General features: G+C 38.2%; 2 protein-coding genes across 2 annotated transcripts in view; both read left to right on the plus strand.

Annotated features, from left to right (window-relative positions):
- Nucleotides 1-719: 719 nt before the first annotated feature.
- Nucleotides 720-4866, plus strand: LOC148102626 (uncharacterized). The gene is made up of 5 exons (XM_087842660.1): nucleotides 720-1165; nucleotides 1367-1443; nucleotides 4353-4423; nucleotides 4568-4750; nucleotides 4855-4866. The coding sequence occupies exons 2-5, from the start codon at nucleotides 1377-1379 to the stop codon at nucleotides 4864-4866; spliced, it is 333 nt and encodes a 110-aa protein (XP_087698786.1). The 5' UTR covers nucleotides 720-1165; nucleotides 1367-1376.
- A 1251-nt stretch (nucleotides 4867-6117) lies between these two features.
- The window catches only part of dnah6 (dynein, axonemal, heavy chain 6), a 53174-nt gene continuing 34783 nt past the window's right edge, over nucleotides 6118-24508 (plus strand). The window contains exons 1-36 of the mRNA XM_087842165.1: nucleotides 6118-6204; nucleotides 6784-7122; nucleotides 7261-7395; nucleotides 7513-7606; nucleotides 8599-8659; nucleotides 8866-9052; nucleotides 9169-9270; nucleotides 9352-9459; nucleotides 9623-9709; nucleotides 9795-9915; nucleotides 11475-11626; nucleotides 11800-11952; nucleotides 12075-12326; nucleotides 12458-12586; nucleotides 12770-12883; nucleotides 13870-14013; nucleotides 14174-14329; nucleotides 14522-14572; nucleotides 15048-15140; nucleotides 15247-15366; nucleotides 15655-15835; nucleotides 16204-16300; nucleotides 17038-17263; nucleotides 17939-18103; nucleotides 18446-18556; nucleotides 18705-18830; nucleotides 18958-19113; nucleotides 19800-19961; nucleotides 20343-20480; nucleotides 21172-21339; nucleotides 21484-21632; nucleotides 22340-22447; nucleotides 22782-22908; nucleotides 23043-23255; nucleotides 23347-23568; nucleotides 24382-24504. Of these exons, the coding sequence (XP_087698291.1) occupies nucleotides 6799-7122; nucleotides 7261-7395; nucleotides 7513-7606; nucleotides 8599-8659; nucleotides 8866-9052; nucleotides 9169-9270; nucleotides 9352-9459; nucleotides 9623-9709; nucleotides 9795-9915; nucleotides 11475-11626; nucleotides 11800-11952; nucleotides 12075-12326; nucleotides 12458-12586; nucleotides 12770-12883; nucleotides 13870-14013; nucleotides 14174-14329; nucleotides 14522-14572; nucleotides 15048-15140; nucleotides 15247-15366; nucleotides 15655-15835; nucleotides 16204-16300; nucleotides 17038-17263; nucleotides 17939-18103; nucleotides 18446-18556; nucleotides 18705-18830; nucleotides 18958-19113; nucleotides 19800-19961; nucleotides 20343-20480; nucleotides 21172-21339; nucleotides 21484-21632; nucleotides 22340-22447; nucleotides 22782-22908; nucleotides 23043-23255; nucleotides 23347-23568; nucleotides 24382-24504 (5055 nt within the window). The 5' untranslated portion in view covers nucleotides 6118-6204; nucleotides 6784-6798. The remainder of the gene's footprint in view (nucleotides 6205-6783; nucleotides 7123-7260; nucleotides 7396-7512; nucleotides 7607-8598; nucleotides 8660-8865; nucleotides 9053-9168; nucleotides 9271-9351; nucleotides 9460-9622; nucleotides 9710-9794; nucleotides 9916-11474; nucleotides 11627-11799; nucleotides 11953-12074; nucleotides 12327-12457; nucleotides 12587-12769; nucleotides 12884-13869; nucleotides 14014-14173; nucleotides 14330-14521; nucleotides 14573-15047; nucleotides 15141-15246; nucleotides 15367-15654; nucleotides 15836-16203; nucleotides 16301-17037; nucleotides 17264-17938; nucleotides 18104-18445; nucleotides 18557-18704; nucleotides 18831-18957; nucleotides 19114-19799; nucleotides 19962-20342; nucleotides 20481-21171; nucleotides 21340-21483; nucleotides 21633-22339; nucleotides 22448-22781; nucleotides 22909-23042; nucleotides 23256-23346; nucleotides 23569-24381; nucleotides 24505-24508) is intronic.

Consider the following 24508-nt stretch of genomic DNA (forward strand, 5'->3'; position numbering starts at 1 on the left):
CAGCCATTTAGCATTGTGGAGGACAAAGGATTTAAAAGATTTGTTAAATCATTAAATCCTAGCTATGTTCTCCCCACTAAAAAGGTCATAAAAGCAGTGAAAATTTAGTTTTTACAGAATAAAATGTGAACAGGCAGGACTGTGTAGCTGTCCATACCGCAACGTTACAAAAGCACAACCACTGTCCACACCCCAACCACACCTCACCTCACAGTAAATGATCATTTCCATTTTAAGCATTTCCAAATAATCATTTTCCATACTGCCAGTATAAATATACACAGTATACTGCCATCACTACAATATAGATGTTTTACACACTCCTTTTGTTGTTGACATTTACAGGCTGTGTGCAAAAGGCCACACTCTTCAAATTCATGCCAACTAATATTTTTACGTCCAGTAGGTGTCCTACTAGAGCAAATGAAGCTTCAAGACGCTTTGCGCTGGGGTGAACCAATTGGATGAAAAGCTTCAGTGCTTCATGAAGCTTCATCTGCCCATCACTAGTGTATAGGGTACCCCAGCTTTGTCATAGCAGAAGCCAGCAGCCACCAGCTGGCCAGGGAGCTGCTCATTTGTAGTTTATCCTAGGCGTGTGATTGGCCAACTGGGCCCAGACCAGCCAATAGACACATGCCAATCAACTTCGAATGGGCCAATAGGTGGAGGCTTGACACCTGAAAGACAAATAGAACACAAAAGCAAAGCCACACCTCTTGGCACGTAACATTGTTTTACTGCCTTTTACTGTATATTTCATTTTAACTCTTAGCTGTTATATGCCTGTTAAGGGGATGAAACTCATTTGTTTTTGAGCCGAAGCTCAGCTGTGGAAGAAGATGAAGGTGTGGAGCGCTGACACCCTGTAGTCTCATACAAATTATACGGATGCTTGCAATAACTGTATAGAACACTTTCACTCGAGGGGTGTGTTTGGAGTAAAATGCCAAACAAGGGACGTTAGGCTGCGTTGCATGCTGGGAAATAATTTTGTTGCTAGGAGACCGTAACCCTCACTCGGTGACTATTCGGCACTAATTACAGCGCTTTGTAGCTAGTTTGACAAAGCTCTAAACACTAAGGCAGTTTAATTATTAATTTGAGAGAACAATAAGATATTCTGGTGCTGAATATTTGATTCGATAGCCTGCTTAAATACAAGGTGAGTGCAATCACAACACTGTCATCAGGCATCAACGAAGTTAAAAAAAAGTTTTCTAGCTTAACGGTAGGTTCAGTACAGGCCAACTGTCAGTTCGCTTCGACGTTTGCCAGCGTTTTAAGTACGTGACTTTAGCTAGTTGCATCACACTGTACACTTGCTTTTTGCACTTCCTGTCCTCTTGTCCTTTTACTCTCTCAGGGACGAGAATATGGACTCAACTGCGAGGGGCGCGCAGCCGAGCCTCCCTGGCCAAAGAAGTGTTAGTGGCTCCCGAGGTGGGTACATCCATTATTCAGTTAATTTGTGTTCATATAGCGCCAAATCACAACAACCGTCGCCTCAAGATGCTGTTTATTGTACAGAGAAAACCCCAACAATCAGACGAATCCTTGAGCGCAAACACTTGGCGACAGTAGGAAGGTAAACTCCCCTTTTAACAGGAAGAAACCATCACAAGAGTGTGAGAGTGTGGGGAGTGAGACAGGACAAAACAGGCTGTGGAAGAGAGACAATAATAACCAATGAATAAATGCAGAGTGGTGTATTTAAATAAGGTGAATGAAGAAGAAACACTAAGTGCATCATAGGAAGCCCCCAGCAGCCTTGGTCTATTGCAGTATAACTAAGCAGGCTTCAGGGTCACATGATCCAGCGCTAAACATATGCATTGCAAAAATAAATTACAGTTTTTAAGTCTAATCTTAAGAGTAAAGAGGGTGTCTGTGTCCTGAATCCAAACTGGGAGCTGGTTCCATAATAAAAGGGTCTAAAAGCCTTAAAGGTCTAAAAGGCTAGTCTCCTGTTTTACTTTTAAATATCTTAGAAACCTAGAAGTAAACAACCAGTCTGACAGCAAAGTGCTCTACTTGGGGTACTATGGTCCTATGATGTCTTTAAGAGAAGACGGGGCGTGATTATTCAAGACCTTGTATGTGATCAGAAGGAGTTTAAATTAAATTCTCAATTTAACAGGGAGCCAAATGAAGAGAAGCTAATGCAGGAGAAATATGCTTAATCTCTCTAGTGCCTGTCAGTACTCTCACTATAGCATTTTGGATCAACTGAAGGGTTTTCAAAGCTTTTAGTTAATGAATTACAATAGTAACAAATATTTCTGGCACAACTTCACCTACTGCATGGAGAAGATAAGGATCTAATAACGCAGAGACTCCAGCAACACTTAAAAGTAATGAGAAACAACTTTATTAAGTGACCAACACATTTCGGCTTGTAGCCTTTACGAGGGTCATTGTAAAATGTAAAACAGTTTGTGTTTAAGTAAAAGCCAGGAAACAGAAAACAATTTCAAATGGATAATCAAACCTTCACAAATAAACCAGCTGACCAACTGACATTTAACGAGGTGGTATTGGTCATTTAGTTAAGTCACAGCCCAAGTCACAGCCTTCGATTCTGGACTAAACCATTAAAGATTAAAAGGGGGAGGGGAAAAATCCCCACATGTCTTAACGTAATACATACCGTATTTCCCGGACTACAAGGCGTACCTGAATATTAGCCGCACAAGCTAAAATCAGGGGAAAATCCTGTTTTGTACATACATTAGCTGCACCTGACTAAAAGCCGCAGGTGTTTCAATGTTGACTTATCATATGTAAGAGAATATGCACAAAGGGAATTGTCGGGAAAGAGATGGCTGTTTGGAGACACACCCCTTTTATTAATATTTTGAAAAACAAGTTACGGGTACATATTTGCATAACTTTTGAGGTATATGTACAAGTACCGGTAATTACAAGTACGAAACATGTACTGTGCTTCAGTAAATATAAGTAGAGGAACATTAAAAGAGGAAGACAATGGAAAAATGTAGTTAAAAAACATAAAAACACAAAGGTACAATTCACACAAAACCATTAATAGAAAAATCCTCATTCATGCCTCTAGGATGTAAACTCTTTAAACGAAATATCCAGGATGCTTCTCTTTTTTTTCTGACAAATTAATATTACCATCTCTTTGACTGGGTTTAATGGCTTATCAGGATTTCTTTAATTTATTCAACATCTCTTCTTTGCTCTTATTCTATTGTTCCAGACTTTCCCAGGTGTGTTTATCAATTGGCTTACAGGTAAGCTTTTTTTGAGGTGGTTAGGATGGAAACTTCCAGCATGAAGTAATGTATTCCTATCAGTAGGTTTGGAGTACAGAGATGTGACAGAGATTTGGGGTTTTTTGTTACTTTTATGTCAGGGAAGTTGATTTCTTCAGTGCTGTAATTGAGGATAGATTTGTAAGCCTGAAAAATGTCCATTTACTTTACTTTATTTTTGTACTTTGTTTTATTTAAGAGTTCTACAAACTCCAGTAATGCAGTGACTGGTCCCTTCCAGAGTTGCTTTCCTTATGAAGCAACCAGCTTCATATATATATATATATATATATATATATATATATATATATATATATATATATATATATATATATATATATATATATATATATATATATATATATATATATATATATATATAAGAAAGCCCTGAAGGAATGTTCATTGAGCAAAAATGTTTTCTCCCTTGGAGAAATCTCCCCATCGGACAACACCTCTTTTGTGAAGAGGTCCATTTAAAAAACATCTGTTTCCTGGCTTTTATTTAAACACAAACTGTTTGACATTTTACAATGACCCTGATGAAGGCCACAAGCCGAAACGTGACCAACACGTTTCGGCTTGTGGCCTTCATCAGGGTCAGTTGGTCACTGAATAAAGTTGTTTCTCATTACTTTTGCTTGTGTAGTGTTGCTGGAGTCTCCGCATCAAATTAATTACAATAGTTCATCCTAGAAGTAATAAATGCATGAAGTAATTTTTCAGCATCACTCTGAGCAAGAATGTTTTTAATTAAAGGGATCTTGCGTAAATGCAAGAAAGCAGTCCTACATATTTGCTTAATATGCACATTGAAGGACATTTCCTGGTCAAAACTCCAAGATTCCTCCCAGTGTTACTGGAGCCCAGGTAATGCCATCCAGAGTAAGAATCTGGTTAGACACCATTTCTAAGATTTCTATCTGAATTTAGAAACAGGAAATTAGAGGTCATCTAGGCCTTTATGTCTTTAAAATTATAGTGAGTGACATATAACCAGTAAGTCTCGGGTAGTCAACCTCTTTTGCAAATGTTAGGAATAAGTTTGGTTTCTTCTTGATACTGTCACAGAGCTGCTGCAAAAGCTTCCTGAACTACAGAAGCCCCCTGACCCACCAAAGCCTCCATTCAGAGATCCCCAGGTGAGACTTGGCTTATTAAGTTCAAATGGTAGCTGGTATGAAATCCAGTGTATACCCAGTGTCATCCATGGGAGTTTTTGCTTATCCATAAAATAAATAAAATGTTAGGGGCTTTTGTATGTCTTTTGCTTTCCTTAAATGTAGGGTGTGCTGAAGAGATGTGTAAAACGAAACGAGCCCAGTGTCCTACATTTAAAAGCTCGCGAAGAGATGATTTTTCCAGGTTGGTACACAGAGCCACAGCCATCTAAAAGTCTGGAGCAACGGCGCCATGAAGTTATCCACCTAACTTCTCAGCCATCCTCTAAAGATGCCACTGACCAAGAGGTATTAGACGAGAATATGTATGAAAAAAGCCTACTATTAAAATTGCAAGAGCCAACGACCTGCAATCTTCAGCTCTCCATTCTGCCGCTTTTATACATATTTAGCTGCTAGAGTAGTTTTGTAATGCAGTGCTATTAAGCTGGTTCAACAAAATATTTTATGTGATTATAGGTACTGCTGTCAGTTTTTGTTTTCCCTGTTATACTATTTTTTTTTATTACATGTTGGTTGTAGTTCATTCAGTTTTTTATGTGACAATGCCGTTGAGTGACATGGAGGCAAAATCATCAGATTTCTGTCTTTTTGCTAAAGGTTTTGTTTTGGGTTTTTTTACTCATCCTTTCAACCCTGAACCATGAAGTAATTGACAAAATTAAACCAAATGTTTTTTTCTTAATTGCATATAGTTTGCATGTATGAGCTTTAATTTGTATCATATTTGCTACACCGGCCTTTGTTGCAATTTGTTGCTTAATATTGTGTTGTACAATTTATTTAATTTGTTTTTTTTTGTTTTTTTTTAGAAGGTGCATCTTACAGTGATAATGTAAACGTCTCAAAACTATCAAATATTCACCTGGGATTAAGGGTTTAAGTTTAAGGGATTCATTCTGCCTGGTTTCTAGGCTAAAACTGTATCCAACTATGCATTGCTTCACTTTTTGGAATTGCATTGTCTGCACAAGGGGCCACAGGCTTAGCTCAGTGGGTGAACAGGTGACCATATTCCACATAGCCAGAGTGTAGTGGCGCAAGGTCAAGTCCAACCATTGGGCCTTTGATGGGTGTCTTCGCCCTCTGTCTCCCCACGTTCCTGTCCCCCAGTTTGTTTTCACTGCTGAACTATCCAATAAAGGCATAAACATGCATTATTTTCTGAAATCATGTGAATGCAATAACTGAAAAGGAAGTCACTGAGGATGTATGTCATAGCTGCATCTACTAGGAGGCTGAGGGGTAGTACTGGTGGCTGCCAGTGTTTATATATTTAACAGTACACTCTTTGAGTTTTTTTAATCAAATCCAGATGAAATATTAACACTCATTCTTCTACATTTTTGTGTGCAAACTTTGGCTTTCACCAGTTCTGCACTTTGGAATGATTTAGTATATTTCAACAGCTTCAACATGTTCCTTAAATAATTCAATAATTACAGCAGTTCAACTCAAACCATTCAGCTTTCAGCATTCACACTGCATTTTCTTTAGGAAGTTATTCAAGCTATCGTTATGAATCTTTTCACATCCATAAAAGAATCAAACTGTTATGAGCTTATGCAGTTTTTTGCTTACCTTTAATGTAGGTTGTGCCAAAGAGACTTGTGAGACCTACGAAACCGAGTCTCCAACACTTAAAAGCCTCTGAGCAGTCATCCAAACCAAAAGATCTGAAACAAAGGCACCATGAAGCTGTCCACCTACCTCCTCTGCCATCTGCTAAAAATGTCCAACAGGTATGAGAAGTTAATAGGTATGATTTTAAAAAAGCTTGCCCTTTAAAATATTGTGTGACCAGTCCTTGTCTGATGTCGCAAGCATTGCACACACAGTACAGAAAGTACTCTAGTCTAGTATTTATAAGTTAAAGTTAGTTAAAGTAACTACTGTGTCATAAAAGAGGTCCCATGACATATTCAGGCAGCTTGATAATGTAGTGGTAACACTACACACCTTTGGAGTGGGAGTCGGAAGTTCGATTCCCACCCAGTATCCATTAAGTAAGGGTCCTGGTTAGACCCCCCCATGCTAAAAACCAAGCCCTGGAATGGTGTGGCTACTTCTGCAGCCTGTCAGCAGCTCAGATGCAAAACATTTCACTCTGTATGATTGTGTATGTGACAAATAAAGCTTGTTTGAGGAATTTGTGATCATGGTAGCATATTTTACATTAAAAAGCAATATAGTGCTGTAGTACATCAGTAAACAATATCTATAGTGTACAGTGAATAGGTAGTTCCAAAATATGTCTAAAGCAATTTTCTGTCATAATTGCCACTATAACTGGAAAACTTAACCTCTTCTTCTTTTCTCAGCCCTTAAAGGGTGTGATGTCAACCCCTCCTCTCCCAAGGCTTCCCATTAAGAGTTATATACAGCGGGACCCTACTTCCAAATCTCAACTTAATGAGTACCACAGTACTGACTTTGTTTTGACTGACAGTCAAACTGTGATTTCGGAGCCTGATGGTGACGATGCAGGATTGCTAACTGTGAAGCGCTGGGAAAAGAACAAATGCAAGCTGCGATGCATCCCCTTCTTTGCACGCTACAGACTATGGAAACCTTTCTATGTCTGGCACAGAAATGTTCGTGCCAACAAGATGACTTTGGCCAGGGAGTCACTACAAAAAAATTTGTTTATTGTCATTCCGGTATGTGCACGTACAAGCTGAGGTCTGTTTTTAGTGATCTCTAAATATTTTCAGAGAGAGAAAGTCTTTGAATTATACAGATTTTAATAAGAGTGTGGTTCTTTTATCATGTTCTTTACATTTGTCTATGTTAATCAGAATCTAAGTCCTGCACTGATGGATATTAGGAAAATGTGCTGCCAACTTATTGAAACAGGCTTCTGTCACATGAAGAAAAAGTATGCATACACACTGCAGGAATTCCAGGACAGTAAGATCAAACAACTACAAGAGGTGCAGTTGTATAAGAACTTTTCATATATATATGTGTATGTATATACTGATATTGTCTGTTTCATTACATTGGTTATAAGGTTATTATTACATTATTGCTTTCTTTCTTATTATCAGGCATACAGCGACCTGAAGGGGTTTCATGAACTAGTGAAGGAGGAGACAGTTTATACCTGTGGCCGCTACTTGATGGATGCTAAAGCTCGTGTTGGTGCGTACATGATGTGGATACTATTTAAGACACATGCTGGTGGCCACGAACTAATTGCCACTGTGGCTATATAAGCCACATAGGTTAACCTTGGTTTGAAGGCCTTTTTGAGCAGGTTGGAACTGGAGAGATAGTCTCTTCACTCTGAGAATCTGGGTTACAATGTAACCAACTGTTCTCTTTCATCTCTCTGTCTTACATATTTCATATGTAAGAGTCCATAGGCTTATATGGACTCTGTATAATTCAAAGACTTCCTTCAGTGGACTCTGTAAGACACCATGAGGAAACCAAGCATATGCAGCTGTTCAGGCAGTTCAGGCATTAGGCTAGACCCCTGCTGGCCACATGGGCACGGTCTGGGCCTAAGTAATGCACACACTTACCATGGCCACCCTCTATAGGCATATTTATTCCACAACTTAAACAGGTGTCGTCCACTGGGCTAGCCATATTCTGTCTGGGAAATGTGCTGGAGTAATTTGGGTAACAATCACACGTCATATACTTAATGTTATACAGGTTCTAAAAACTATGGGTGTGATGCAGTTTTCTGTCGCTGCAACTGTGGAAATGTGACTCTGAGAGTCAGGTAGCAATTGCCAACAGCACAATGTTTTTTTGTAACTGTCTGGTGAGTTGGGTAGGATGAATGAAAGCAGCCTGACTTTTCCTCCGACTGGCCAGATTTCACGTGGCAAAAATGGCTACGACAGCAGGTTGGTGAAGCACCCAAGCTTTTCACTAGTTTGTGTAGGGGGAGACAACAGCCATCTCTGGAGAGGTCGGGGTGACCGGCTCTCTTCTTACAATTTAAGCAGACATGCTGATGTTACGTACACTACACGCATTATAGGTACTTAAAGAGTATCCATGCTGCGCTGTGGGGATGTAGGTTGGAGAGATAGTCTTGACACAATAGAGAAAGTTGATTTGTATATCCAGATGTAGATCACAAAGTTCAAAGCCTGTTCGTGCTCGTTTTGTCACAGAACAAGAAAAGAAGATCGCATCAGGGACCAACATGTCTTTTTTCTTCAACCACGTCATCCAGTGGGTGCATTTTATTTCTCTCTTTGCTTCCCAAAATGTAATATGTTTTCTGTATTGATTTGTATATTAAGCGTACTGTACTTTTTTGTTTTAATAACAAAACACTCACATAAGTAAATAAGCAAAATGGCAAAAACACAGAACAGATAATCATGGCTCAAGCACATCTGTCACGCTAACGACGTCTTTGTTTCTAACCTGCCCAGCTTTGTTCGACTTGTTGACTATTTGGTTATCACCACCTTGCACAGCTGTGCAGTAAATGCAGTGGATGAAATACTGACTCTCCTGCAAGTGCAGGCAGGTCAAACACCCAGCAATGCCATCATTCAAAGCTGGACCCTTGACTCAGACGCTGCCACTGACTGTGCTGAAAAAAAGATGGATAAAAAGGTAGGGGAATTATTCAGCACAACTGTAAAAATATTGCATTTATTTCTGTAGCCATGAGAAATCGAGATGTCAAGAGAACACATTCTTGTTTATGCCAATACATGTATCTTCATCAGACTATTGAGTCAGAAGCTCCTCAATTCCATCCTGTATTCATGTCTGAGTTGATCCTGGACACAAACAGCTTGACTTATAAACCCTCTGAAGAGAACTTCCGGGTATGATTCGTTTTTACACTGTATAGTTTTTTGCTTCTAATCAGAAAATACCCATCAACATTATGTTTCTATTTCCTACAGGAGACTGTTGCAGATTTTATCAACCATTTTGAGAACATGGTGACGTCAGTTAAGGATCTTACTAAAGATCCTATTTTTAATTCAGTGATTGAACCTCAAAGGGGTGAGGTTAGTGACGTTTTTCAATCTATTTCAACATATTTTCAACCTGCCCTCATATTTATACTTAAAATTGTCAGATTTTTTGATATGATTGAAGTATTATGGTTATGTTGAATTTTACTTTGCAATTAATATGGGATTTTATTTGAATGTTTTATGTTTCTGGAAGGTGGTAAATAAATATGAAAATGCACCCTCTTTGAAAGATATCCTAAACGATGACGTCTACCTGCAAAGTATAAAGCAAAGCATCCAGGTCAGTGTTTTTACCGTGTTGTTTTCCTAAGGTCTCATGGCGTCCTGATAGCTTTGAACTGAGCTGATGTATTTTTCTCCTTCAGAGGTCATTCCAGATTGTATTTGCTGCTGCAAACGTGTACTCGCACATGTTCGAGCACTTTCTGAGAATCTACAAGGAGAATAAAAGTTTGGATCTGGATGCACTGCAGGGACAGGATCAAGGTAATGTGCAGTACATCAGCATCAACACTGTTAGAGCTTTCTGTAAATTTCTGTGTTTTTTCTCTTTGTTTTGAAAAGATAAAGGTTTTATTTGCCAGATAGTTGGACACTTAAAAACAGCACATGCATGTGTTCACTGGGTGTATCGTTGAAATATGACAAATGTCCTCCCTCATAATATGCTTTTTAATATTTATTTAACTTTTGCATTGGTCCTTTCGGTCCTTTCTTGGCCTGCTGCTTTTCTTTAATGCGTTTTTTTTTGTTATGGAAATGTTTTATAGTTTACTGCCCAGACAGGATCCATATGACTCAGTGTGATTTCAATTGTGTCCTTACAAAACATATTTCATTTGGTCTTTTAATACTTCAAGCTGTCACCAAATTCACATACCTTCAGAGACCATTACATATTATTATTTCTACTCCATTAAGAAAATTATTATTCTCTTCTTGTAGCCAGCAGTCAGTTTGCAGCAATATTTTGTTTTAGCATATTCATTCCACTCTCTGTTGAAGCCTCTATATCTAAGATCATAGCTTGGATCATAGACCCCACAGTTTGATTGTTCTCAGCAAATTAAATTGTTCTGCACAAGTTTGGCAGAGTTCTCTGTAAAAGTAAAAGTCAGTGTACGTAATGATAAGGACATGGATATGACATGGAATCTTTCTTATCACTGTAGGTTTAGGTAACAGTACAGGGTCAATCAATTGTTGTAGCCTATACTATATTGATTTTTTTCATTCTTAGTTTGATGGTTGTTGTGTTTATTTTAGAACACCTTACATTATAAATGCTTTTAATAGGGGAGAGGATAGACTTTAAAGTTCTGATGCTGGTCTATAAAGCTCTGAATGGTTTAGGACCAAAATAAATCAGTGACCTCTTGACCCAGTATGAACCTTCCAGATCCCTCAGGTCATCTGGATCCGGTCTTTTATCAGTTCCCAGAGTCAGAACCAGACACGGAGAAGCTGCATTCAGCTTTTATGCTCCTTATATCTGGAACAAACTCCCAGAAAGCCTCAGATCAGCTGAAACACTCAGTTTATTTAAATCCAGGTTGAAGACTCACCTGTTCTCAGCTGTATTTGAATAAAGCACCAAATCTGCACTTAAGCTTAAATTTCAAAACTTACATTTTAACTACTGATTTTATCTGTTTTGATTTTATCTGTTTTGATTTTATATACTGTTTTGTTTGTTTGTTTGTTTGCTTGTTTTAATCAATTTTAAATCATGCTTTTTATTTGTTTTTGTTTCTAATGTCTCTGTAAAGCACTTTGAATCACCTTGTTGTTGAATTGTGCTATACAAATAAACTTGCCTTGCCTTGCCTAATATTCTTGGGAAAACGTTCGGTCTAAAAAGGCAAAATGGGGATATTGGACATGTTTCTGAATAGGAGAAAATAAAATAAAGTCACAAAGAATAATAAGTTAATAAGTTGTACTTGTTAACTTATTGTTCTTGTGGTTTGTTTACAAAAAGCAAAGAAACCACAAGATACATGTTATTTCCTTTTTTGCTGATAATTCTTGATTTTGTCTCACAGATTTATCCTTCTTTCAAAAAGCGCTCAAGTTATACCCCACACAGCAAAAGGAAGCCGCAGGTATTCGGCAGAGGACACATCTCGGTTTACTGGTTGTGGACAAAGGACAGCTCAAAGAGAAGCTCGTGTCATCTTCCCTCCGAAATCTGGAGGTTAGGATTAGCCTATCTGCACATGCATGCAATACACTCAATAAGTTAGTCCACTAAAATGTAATTTTTTTTTCCCATTATTATTTTGTTTTTTGTTTTTCATCTAAATTTTACTCTTGATTGTTTTTGTGTAAACATTTGGAAATGTTTTTGACCATAAAATGTGATTTAAGGTCATCAATCACATGCTCACCCAACTCGCTAAGAGGAAAGTAGATGCCAAAGTGATGGAAGTTTGTGAGGCCGAAGTTAAACTAGGGTTCAGTCCCTCTACTACAGCTCAGCTGGCTGACTTTCTCACATTTGTGGATGAGATTCAGGAGAGGGTGAGACGCTCCTGTTTAATAATTAAATGCGATAAACCAAAGAACAGCAGCTTGTTTTCTTTTTCCGCAGCTTCCTTTCTCTGCTTTACTTGACTCCATATTTCCATTTTTTGTTTTGCTAGATTATAGAAATAAAAGAAGAGCAGAAATCAGTATCCAAAATGTACGATCTGATCAACACGTACTCAGTTCCCACACCACCAGAAGATCTTGTGAAGTTTGCCGCACTGGAAACCTTTATTGAGTCGTTAAGCTCCGTCATGCTAAAGGCAGTGCTGCAGCGGAATGGTACTATGGAAAAGTTTTGCAGCTGCTTGCAGAAGGATATAAAGGAAATCAAACAGGAGGACATGAAAATCCTGCTTAAATTGCAGGTATAGAAAGATGATGACTTTGTTTTTAATTTTGTTGTTTTTTTTCTTTTTAATAATGCTAACTAATGGACAATTTAAAAAAACAAAATACATTTTGGTATAATTAAAAGCTTGTGGATTTCAATGTGTAGGATCCACAAATTCTAGACATCAATGCTGATTCATCACAAGTGCATCTGCTGTTGAGGGAGATCAAGATTTCCATAGAAAAGCTACAGGCCAAAGCATCCTCCTGCATGGCCTACCAGAAGAAATTTAAGGTATTTCTTCTTTCAGTGTAAACATATTTCATAGAAAGTAGATCAGGCCATAACAGTTTCAATGTGTGCTAAAAAAAAAGTGCTACAGTAGAGAACTGGTCATGTTACTTTAATTTTGTAAACCAAACTTCTGACCACCTGAAAACAACTTCCTCTCCCATTCTCTGTTTTTAATTAATAAAGATGGAGGTGACCAAATTTGAGTCACTGGAGCAGCTAACGGCAATGTTCAAGCTAATGCAGTTGCTCTGGACCTCTCTGGAGCAATGGGACCCTTTACAGAACGGATGGCAGCAGGTGAGGTGCAAACGTTTAATTCTATATCTACAGCAGTGAAAGTCATTCTTTTCCTCACTTACAAAGAAATTATCCGTCTGTAATTTATATGGTACTTTCATTTAATAGAGAAACAGAATATCAAGCAAGAATATATATTTAAACACACACACAGACACATTACATCAAGATTATAAATCGATTTGCATGTCAATTTGTGATATAAATATTTGATCCCCTAAAATCCAGCCAGAATACTGACTCCTGTTGATCCACTGTGTGCACTAAGATTGCAATCAATCACAGATACATCTAAATGATTCAGAGAAGACTTTGAAGAAATTGCTGCGGTCGGGTAAAAGTAATATCAAGCTGGGACATTTTGTTCCCTCAGCCAGAACACTTAAGAACACTGTGGATGGATCTTCCAGCATGACAATGAGCCTAACATACCACCAAGGCAACAATGGAGCGTCTAAATAGGAAGCACATTAATGTTATTGAATGGCCAATTCAGTCTGTTGACCTGAATCCCGATAGAAAATCTATGGAAGGAACAGCCATGCGACTGTTAAGATACGTCTAAATCTCTGGAGGATTAGAGAGTTTCCCATTAAAGAGAAGTGGGCCAAAATCCCTCCTGTGTGCAAACCTGGTGATAAATTACGAGAAAAATCTTACCGCTGTGCTTACCAACAAAGGTTTCTCATGTTTTTCTTTGGGAACAAATACTTTCACTTAATGATTTCAATTAATTACATGCAAAATAATTTATAACTTGTATGCACTGTTTATTTATATGGATATTTAGATGATATTCCGTCTCTCTCCATAGAACAAGACACCGTTCATTTCTTTGTAAGTGAGTCAAGTTACAAATTTAGCAGGGGATTAAATGATTATTTCCTCCACTGTGTTGCACGTCTGTCCATGCATACACTATAATGTACAGTTTATAAATGAATGCCATTAGCTGTACTGTGTTCTTTCATTTTATCCATCACTAGAGCACACTTCAACAACTGGACATGGAGCAGTTTAGCTCACAAGTCAACAAATACAACAAATACGTCAACCAGCTTGAGAAGGGTCTGCCACGTAACAATATAGTTCCCTGTCTGAAGAACAAGGTGGACGTGATGATGCACAGAGTGGGTAGAAAAAAGTGTTATGAAATATCTCGTGTTTTTTGTGGCATGGATCATGTTGCCAGCAGCCTCTTTATAAAATCATACCACATTAAAATATGGGCTGAAAGTAATAGACTGTTTTTGTGACTTCCCAAGTGGTATTTATGTGTTCTTTTTTTAGCTGCCTGTGATCACTGATCTTCGTAACCCATGTCTGAAACCGGAACATTGGAAGACTTTGGAGTCTTTGGTGGGGACTTCCCTCAATGTGGATGAACTTACCATAACTGGTTTAGAGGAGCTCAGTGTTTTCTCATATGGCAAAGAGATTCAGGAGGTACAATGTATATAATATGAGATTTGCTTGTTCTGCTTAGGAGACTCTGGGTACTACTGAGTACACAACACATCCTAATACCTAATAAAAGTTACAGATTGATTAGAGATCCCAAATTTATCAGCTCATCATTAAATTGCAACTATAGTTATGGCAAACTCCTTAGGAACTGACACAAATATTAACTTTTAGGTTTCAGGACAAGCTTCAGGTGAGGCATCAGTGGAGACCATTATCACAAAGGTATGTGGGTTAAATATAACTATTTATACAGATATTACATCTCATTAAAAGTACTACATTAGAAGAAGTTACATTTACATATCTCTCTATTTAATATACTATCCCCACATTTTATACCCAAATATGAGTAAAAGCCACTCAAATGTTGCTTGATTTCAGTGAGAAAATGCTAATCTATTAGTGTAAAAGGGAAGAAACAGTTAGCTATGTTTGCATAACCAATTAACAAGACAAGATACGACATGTTACATGGCTATAACTATAATAGCATAAGAGGTCTAATGCAGCAGATGTTTCCGCCGTAGACAGGTTAACTGTTTTGGCTGCAGTGTCATATTTAGCACACTACTCAACACAATATCTACGCTCCTTTTGGAAATTCACGTTTGTGGGAGAATAAACATGCGTGCAAAACGATATTTAAGAAATTCCATGTGTTACTGCGTGTTGATGAAGCTCCTAATGGGTCTTGCAGGTGGAGAATTTGTGGAAGAACACAGAGTTTACTGTGCTGTCTCACGGTGACACTAAGAATGTCTTTATCTTGGGAGGCACGGATGATATCCAGGTTGTGATGAGTTGCACTTTCATGCGGTCTATTGTAAAACATCACCAGTGTTTCAGTATCTCTAAATGTTTATGTTTCATCCCTCTGTGTTTATTTATGTGTGAAGGTACTCCTGGATGACAGCATTATCAGTGTGGGCACGGTGGCATCCTCACGCTATGTAGCTCCCATCAAGGGGAAGGTCAAGAAATTGCTGACACAGCTGATCCTTTTTAACCAAACGTTGGTAAAGTCTTTTAAAAAACTAAGTTTATTTCTAAGTGAAACTGGTTCAGCTGTAATAAAGGTTTGCTTTCTTAAATGCAGATCCAGTTTCATTCACATTGGCTTTCCTCAGTGGCTATAGAAAAGAAAACAAAATACTTGCAAAATATATGATTTTTCAAAGTTTACTGAGTTCAGTAGATGGTTTAAGGGAACATTGTTGAGTTTTTTGTCTTTTTCATTAATTCTTATGCATGTTAAATACTCTGTCTGCTCACTGTGTTTCTACAATTCTTATTTTCCTTTCTAGGAGGAGTGGCTTACATGTCAAAGGAACTGGTTATACCTAGAAAGTATCTTTTTGGCTCCAGACATAAAGAGACAGCTGCCTGCTGAGTCAGAAATGTTTCTTAAAGTTGACAAGTCCTGGAAAGAGATCATGGCTAAAGTTAACTGGATGCCCAATGCTTTTGATGCAGCCACAGAGACTGGTATGTGACTGTAAATGATTCATGACAGACGCGACTGTGTTTCAGCGGTTTTCAGCATTCTTTATATTCATGGTTGCTGTTTTACACACACGGCTATAGCTTTGCAGCTCACAGCTGAACACATCACCCACAACAACAACAAAAGACAGACAGGACCCAGTTCAGCCTTTAAGCCGGCGAGGCATGATTGCGGATGTCGCTCAGGTGTCACCACGCCACAGTGACCAAACACGATGCGTTAAAACAGCATTGTAGGGATGTTAATGCTGAAAGACGAAGGCAGAATTACTGTACATGCAAATACATGCATTCATGAAGGCGACTATGTTGACACACTGCATACAAGCCCGTTGTTTTATCCCAAAAAGGTCTGTTGGAGACTTTGCAGCAGAACAATGCTCTTTTGGATGAGATACAGAAGTGTCTGGAAGCTTACCTGGAGTCCAAGAGAGTCATCTTCCCAAGGTACTATGCACACATGATTTGTTTGTTTGTTACATGATAGAAAAGCAGGCCTGTACACTGTACTGCAGCTAGAAGCCTCAGATAAGAGTAGAAAAACAATGCTGTCAACACCAGACACCAGCAACTAGTATCTTCAGTTCCCAGACATCCCAGTTAAAATAAGATGGGATGCTACACAGTCATAAACACGGCCCTGTCCTTTGTTGTGACATTTGATGTTTTCTGTGGTGTGAATAAAATATGGTCGTATGTGATTTTAAAATCCCTTATTCCACCACACCAAGTATATCATATTTGATATGCAAGTTTTGTGCATTCTTTGAGTTTTTGAGACTTCTACAACAACAGTGTAAATTTTGAATTGACACACATTTTGAATGGACCGTTTTAAACTTCACTTTGCTTGATCTTAGCATGTTTAATTTTTAAATGCAATTAAAGATGCGGAGTTTGAAAGATTATTTGTGGATGCCGCGGTAATCTGGGTTCACCAAAAGTACATTTTGAAAGCATTCCTGAGACCATGCAACAATTTTTCTGTTTAGTCTATCGACATCTGATCGAAGATCATGGCAATGTAATATTCTTTTCCTTCCTTTAGATATGTTTCATAGACAATCTAATCTCTTAATGTCTAATTATTTATATTTTACATTTTTTGTTTTTAGAAAATGACAAACATTATTGTTAGATTGTTTGCATGCTGTGCTATGTACCTATGTGTCTGTGACTTACAGGTTTTACTTCTTATCCAATGATGAACTGCTAAAGATTCTTGCTCAGACACGTAACCCTCAGGCAGTGCAGCCTCACCTCAGGAAGTGTTTTGATGCCATCACTCGACTGGAGTTTGCTTTATTGCCTGAAGAACCTTCTGGTGCTCCAGAAATGTTGGATGATGGAGAGCAGAAGACCATATATAGCACAGACATCCTGAATATGGTGTCCCCTGAGGGAGAAAAGGTCAGGCTTGAGGAACCTTCAGTCATCTGGTCATTATTGTCATTATTCTGCATGTTATTCTCTCTTTAGGTCTTTGTTATAAAGTAGAGAGGAAAAACAACAACAAAAAATCTTTCTGATGTTTTTTACTCATTTGGCAGGTTAGAATTCCTAAATTGAACCAGTCATTGAGATACAAGTAAGATATGATTCTTAGGTAGCCAGTCATTTGAAAGCAAGAAGCTCACATGCACAAAATCTAAGAGAACAGTCTTAAAGAATAATATTATATCCTAATCACAAAGTATATGTAATTTTTAATGCAAGTGTGGATTTTATAATTTGAGCTCTCTTTAATAAATACTACTTCTCTCTCACTTGGCAACCATCTTAGTATAGTAAGAACTATCTCAAGTGCAAGGACTTAGCAAGTACCAATTAAGGCATAAAAGGGACACCCCAAGTCGTAGTTTGCACCCAAAACTAGAAACATAATAAGACATGAAAGGTGATGTTATCGTGGACATTTGTTTTCCAAGAATTCTTTTGTTGACATCTGTTTGCTGCTCTGGGTTTTCTTATTCACATGAAAAACTCCAGTCTTTGCTCAGGTGTAAATGACAAAATACTATAACAAGCACAAGAGGTGTAATCAAATCCTCGACCCTAACTGATTCTGTGGTTCTGTGCTTGAAGGTGGGTTTGGGTAAAGGTCTGAAAGCACAGGGAAATGTGGAAGACTGGCTTTGCAAAGTGGAGGAGGCTATGTTCTCCTCACTGCGACAGCTCAGCAAGGCTGCCATTGTAGACTACCAGAAGAAGTCTAGAGAGGAATGGGTGGTGGCTGGACACCCGTCACAGGTACACAAATACACACACACACACATGTTTTAAAGGAAAGTTGGGTGCTAGTTCCTTTTAGACTTTCTAAGGAGCACAGGTGCATGCTATCCTGTGTATAGTCATTTATTAGATTGGTACTGGAACAGATCAGGAAATCATTTCATGTACTTACTACTAAATTCCATTTTATAGGTATATTATCAATTAGCACTGCATAACTGTTTATGAGTCAACCAGACTCTTGCTGTCATATCTAAAGCTTTCATAGGTTTCTCAATTTATTTATATACTTTTTTGATACTTTTTGCTCAGTTTTTGTTTATAAAAGATTTAACTTCACTTTGTCTTTATGCCCACCAGGTGGTGCTGACCATATCACAGCTGATGTGGTGCAGGGACATGGATGCGTGCCTGGAGGGAGACCATGACCATTTTGCTGCCTTGCAGAAATTTGAAGGCACCAACTTTGAAGTAAATCACAGTACAGATTCTTTTACTGCTTCTTTAATTCTGTGGTTACATTTTAACCTCATCAAACAAACCTGGACTGTTTTTTGCTCTTTAATTTCAACGTTATAACCCGAGGATGCTTGCTTGATTTTGTTTCTGTGCACTCCAGAGACTGAATGCCCTAGCAGCATTGGTACGAGGACAGCTCCCTGCTTTACATCGTAATATCATCACAGCCCTCATCACCATTGATGTTCACGCTAGAGACATAGTCACTGATCTAGTTCGACAAAAGGTACAACAGTGTAGTGTTAGCAGGACACTGACTATAGTTACCTGATTTTTCCTGTGATCGGTGTTATAAAAACAAAAACAAGTTAGTAACAAGTCACCACCTTCAACTGACTTAAGGTTTTCTTCAGGTTAACAACAGGTCCAGCTTTGAATGGCAGAGACAGCTGCGCTACTACTGGGACATGGACCTAAACAACTGTGTAGCCACAATGGCACTGTCCACTTACATTTATGGCTATGAATATCTGGGAGCTTGTCCTAGGCTGGTTATCACACCACTCACGGTAATGGAGAATATAAAACTACATTCACACAAATGTAGAGTTCCAGTTGTAAGTATATTTAGACTGTTCTTCAATTTTGTGTGATACTTAAATAAAAAATGTCTGAGAATTCAATTTTAATTTTATTTAACGCCAATTCACAACAACAGTCACCTCAATGTGTTGTAAGGTAAAAGTAAGACCCTATGATTTTAGAAAGGAAACAATCAGATGACCCCTGTTAGCAAGCGTTTGGTGACAGTGGGAGGAAAAAGCTCCCTTTTAGCAAACTCCAGTAGAACCAGGCCAGCGAGGGGCAGCCATCTGCCATGATTAGTGGGGGGTGAGGAGAAGGAGAAAGCAGCTGAGAGGGACAGGACAGAATACACTGTGGGAGAAGGAGGCAGAGTTTAATGATTAAATGCAGGAGTGGTGTAAAAACACAACGGAATACATACAGTCAAACAGACCACAAAACAAAATACTAGCAAAACCACCATACTGGCAATAACTCATCATTAGAATCAAAATAGAGATTATATATCCAAAACTGTTTAGATAAATGTTAAAATTAGTTAGAAAAACTTTTATATTTTTGCATATTTTTGAAAACACTGTTTTATTTCATTTAGAAATTCTATAGAATTCTATAGAAACATGGATCCTTTTCTTCATTTTTGTGTTTCTCTGTCTGCCTTGGGACGCAGGACCGTTGCTACCTTTGTCTTATGGGAGCTCTCCAACTGGACTTGGGAGGTGCTCCTGCAGGGCCGGCAGGGACGGGCAAAACAGAGACCACAAAGGACTTGGCAAAGGCGCTGGCCATCCAGTGTGTGGTCTTTAATTGTTCAGATGGACTGGACTATAAGGTCAGCTACAAGGAATTTTATGCATCTAGATCCCTTTTTTGTCATTGCTAGACTACACCTGAAATAGATTACAGCTGGACAGGTGCTTGGAATCACTGTGACCAACATAAAGGGCCGTTTCTGGTATTTTATAAGCCTGTTTATGAACTGCAAATAACTTTGAAGAATGCTTTATGTCATCCATTAAAGTAAAATTACTGATGTCCTATTTACAAACACAAAAGATGTACAAAATCATCTTTGAATAATTACACTTAACAGTGGAATTGCGGGTTTTGAGTATTTGCCTCTATTTGGAAGATAAGAGCAGTAACTACTTTTCAAGTCTTGGTATTCCACACATAATATCTGTTTTTAACGAATCACAATATTCTTATACAGATGATGGGTCGGTTCTTCAGTGGGCTGGCACAGTCAGGAGCTTGGTGTTGTTTTGACGAATTTAACCGAATCGACATTGAAGTGTTGTCTGTCATCGCTCAGCAGCTCATAACCATAAGAAATGCCAAAGCTGCTAAGGTATACAAACACATGCACACAGTTTTGGCTGTCATGTCCTAGAGTCACCTCACACAAAGTTAAATATTTCAAGTCTAATTTGTTGTTTTGATATTTCTGGCTTTTGGTTTACAAAATACAAATTAGTAAAAGTTTAATTTAATTTCAAGTTATTCAAATTTGAATTGCCACCAGGTTGAAGACACCGAGTGTATGATCACGTCCATTTTTACCACCATTTCCTCCACTGATTTCAGGTGTTGGTGATAGTTGGTCCACTGTGTTTTATAAAGGCCAAAGTCAGATTTTAGAGTATTTCACCAACTGCTGACAAGCTGTATGGAGGTGCCAATTTCCTTTTCTAGTGGAAATAATTACCTGCCATTATTAATTGCAGTGCCAAACTTACTAGCAGATGGATTGCTGGCCATATTATAACTCTCCTTGAATAGCCCTGGGTAGATGGGGTGTTGTCAAGAGGAAGATACGAAAGACTGCACTCACACTTTTTTTAACCCTTATTTAACCAGGAAGTGGACATCTTAAAGAAATACAGAAATACATTTCTGTATTGTAAAGCCTTATTTGATTACGCTTAAGAAAAATGGATGGATGGATGGATATTTCACTTTATCCATAGTGAGTATATAGTTTAGGATAATAAAGTTGACCTTTTACTAACAAGAGTGTCTCTTTTATCTTTGTTATGTAGCTGTCAAGGTTTCAATTTGAGGGCCGGGAGATCAAGCTGGTGATGACATGTGCTGCATTCATCACTATGAACCCAGGCTACGCTGGAAGAACAGAATTACCCGACAACCTTAAAGCTCTCTTTAGACCAATAGCAATGATGGTTCCAAACTATGCTCTTATTGCAGAGGTAACTTCCAGTTTGTGTGTTTATGTGTCTTATTCTAAATTCTCTGATATTTCTCCACAAAACAAGCTATCATTTTCCCTCTTTTATTGACTTAAGCTCAGCTGCATTTGTATTGCTATAACTGTTTCTCTGTTCTCCCTCCAGGTGATTTTGTACTCCGAAGGATTTGAGTCTAGTAAAACCCTTGCAAGGAAGATGACCCAGATGTACAAGCTGTGCTCAGAGCAACTGTCCCAGCAGGACCACTATGACTTTGGGATGAGAGCTGTCAAATCTGTCCTGGTCATGGCAGGGTCAGAGCATTACACGGACACATATGCATTGAATAATCAGGGCACACAACCATCTTCTCTGAAATTTCTTTCTGTGATTGCTGTGATTTTAAATAGTCTCACACACATATACATGGATATGTTTATCATTTACCATTACCAGCTACATGTACATTATGTTTACTGTGACATGTTTCACATTTTAAGTAGACAAAGTGCTGCTGTCCACAATAAGAGCAGTGATACTGGTGATTACTCAGATTAGAGGCTAAGAGCTTAGAATCAGAATCAGACTTTATTTATCCCCGAGGGGCAATTAAGAGCTCCCAGCACTTCCTCATTTAAGCTCTAGCTCCTCTCTGAAAAAAAATAATTTACATTTATTTTATTTATTCGATGCTTGTCATAATGAAGTGTTTGAAACACATGAAGAGATGAAGAAATGACACATTTTGTAATTACAACTATTTAAATGAATTCGCCAACTTCTTTAGAAGAGATGCTCACACCATTCTTTAACCATGCAGGTTTCCTTTTATATTTTATCACTTTTTTGTGAATATGACCAATATGAAGACAAAAGACAGATTTTAGGATGCCCATTACTAACACAGAACTATTTTCATTGTATAGCAATTATTTGCAAACCTGGAGTGACTCTGCAATATTAAATATAAAAAAATGTTTAGGTCACAAAGAAATTCATATAATTTTTTGTTTGCTCGTAGGTCACTGAAGAGAGAGAACCCTCACCTTAGTGAGGAAGTGGTTCTAATTAGAGCACTGAGAGACTCCAACCTGCCAAAGTTCCTCACTGATGATGCCGTGCTGTTTGGGTAAGTCTATCTGACATTGTAAGGGACTGTTTCTTGCTCTGCAGCATAGGGATTTATACATTTGGCTGACAAGCGAAAGATCTTTATTACAACCCTGGGCGCAGACACAAATCCTTTTGCGGTTGTGTCCTCTGCCAAATTAAACATGTGGAGCTACCCACCGTGGGGAATAAGGGAGCAGCTGAAGTAGCTTTGTTATTTCTTGTTAAACTGCACGATAACAGTAAGAACATTAAGTTCTAAAAGTAAGAGTTTGTATGATTCCTCTTCTTTCTTTTCTTTTTTTTATATATCTGTATGTTTATCTTCATGGCAATCTTCCATTCCTTTCCAGTGGTATCCTGTCAGACCTGTTTCCTGGTGTTTGCATCCCTGAACATGACTATGGTGTGCTACACTCAACCATTGTGGAGTCTCTGGTTAAGCGAAACCTTCAACCGTTGGATAGCATGACTAAGAAGGTAGAGTACAAGTGGAAAATATTCCAAGACAGACACTTCAGCTCAGTTCATTCCAGCTGCAGACGTAAATCTTTTTAAAAGATCAGAAATATTTTGAGTATTTAAAAAGCCTGTTCCTCTTATCTTCCTATTAGGTGATCCAGCTTTATGAGACCATGTTAGTTCGCCATGGAGTTATGTTGGTTGGACCAAGTGGCGGAGGTAAGACCACTGTCTACACCATCCTGGCAGACACTCTGGAGACCCTCCATCTCAAAGGGCACCAGGCTGTTAACCCCTTCTATCAGCCTGTCAAGACCTATGTGCTCAATCCAAAATCTGTCTCAATGGGAGAGCTCTATGGAGAGGTACAGCACACTGGAGACTCAATCTGACATCAGCAGTATTTCCTTTTCTCTCACTGCAGTTATTTATTTAACTTTTGTGTCAACCTTTCAGATTAATACTTTGACATTGGAGTGGCGTGATGGACTGATGGCACTGAGTGTCCGTGACGCAGTCAGTGACACTAGTGATGACCACAAGTGGGTTATCTGTGATGGACCAGTTGATGCCCTTTGGATCGAGAACATGAACACTGTATTGGATGACAACAAGATGCTCTGTTTGGCCAACAGCGAGCGAATCAAACTTACTCCATCCATACACATGGTGTTTGAGGTGAGAGCCAAACAGTGAAAGTGGAACTGGATCACTTTTGTTGACAGTAAATTGTAGGGGTGGGGGAAAAAATCGATACTGTGTAGTATGGTGATATTTTGTTTGCTAATAATGTATCGATACAGGGACAGCAGAAATCGATATCTTGTTACAAAAAAGGTTTTTGTGCTCTGACTTCAGAGCATGTTGATCCTTTTTCTGAGCAAGAATCCTGACATTCCTTCACTGTCCAAATGTGTTTAACTTGTTTTTGGCAGCAATAAACATGACAGTTTACTTATTTTAATTTAAGACATGTTTTATTTTAATTAAGTTTAAAACTTTTTTATTTAACGTAAAATTATATTTTGTTTTAATTTACTTTCAAATTCTTCAGTTGCTGAAGGGGCTGCATAGTTTTCATAAACTGCATAGTTCAGAATAGCTATAATTGTACCAGATGGTTGATTCAGTTAAGTTGGACTAGACTGTAATACAAACCGTTCAGTTTGTCAACAATAAAACTGAAATGAGAGAAAGACTGAGTGTGAGACTTTGATATTAGATAAAATGAATATTGATAAAGTTTACCTTTATGTACAGAATCTGAATATCGCAAAATATTTTAAAAAATTGCAATAATATCGTATCGTGGGATGTATGGTGATTCCCACCTCTAGTAAATTGCATTATAAATTAATTTGCAGGGTCTTAAACATGAGCTCAAGAATAAACATTTAATGCTTTACTAAGAATATGAAGCTGGTTTATAATGGACTCTCTTATAATAGGAGCTTGTAAATCTTAAGTCGTCTTCATTATGTGTATTTGCAGGTTCAGGATTTGGCTGTGGCATCTCCAGCCACAGTAAGTCGCTGTGGAATGGTTTATGTTGATCCTGATGAGCTCAAGTGGATGCCCTACGTGCAGACATGGATTACTGGTCTAGGGGACAGGGTAT

The sequence above is a fragment of the Neolamprologus brichardi genome, chromosome 6 (genome assembly GCF_056152115.1).
Source record: "Neolamprologus brichardi isolate AB-2024 chromosome 6, ASM5615211v1, whole genome shotgun sequence".
In the NCBI taxonomy this organism is placed as follows: Eukaryota; Metazoa; Chordata; class Actinopteri; order Cichliformes; family Cichlidae; genus Neolamprologus; species Neolamprologus brichardi.

Excerpts from the sequence above, each read along its gene's own strand:
- LOC148102626 (XM_087842660.1), top strand. The coding sequence starts at position 1,377 with ATGGACTCAACTGCGAGGGGCGCGCAGCCGAGCCTCCCTGGCCAAAGA. Across the intron at positions 1,444-4,352 it reads AAGTGTTAGTGGCTCCCGAG|AGCTGCTGCAAAAGCTTCCT; the intron begins GTGGGTACATCC and ends ATACTGTCACAG. Across the intron at positions 4,424-4,567 it reads CTCCATTCAGAGATCCCCAG|GGTGTGCTGAAGAGATGTGT; the intron begins GTGAGACTTGGC and ends CCTTAAATGTAG.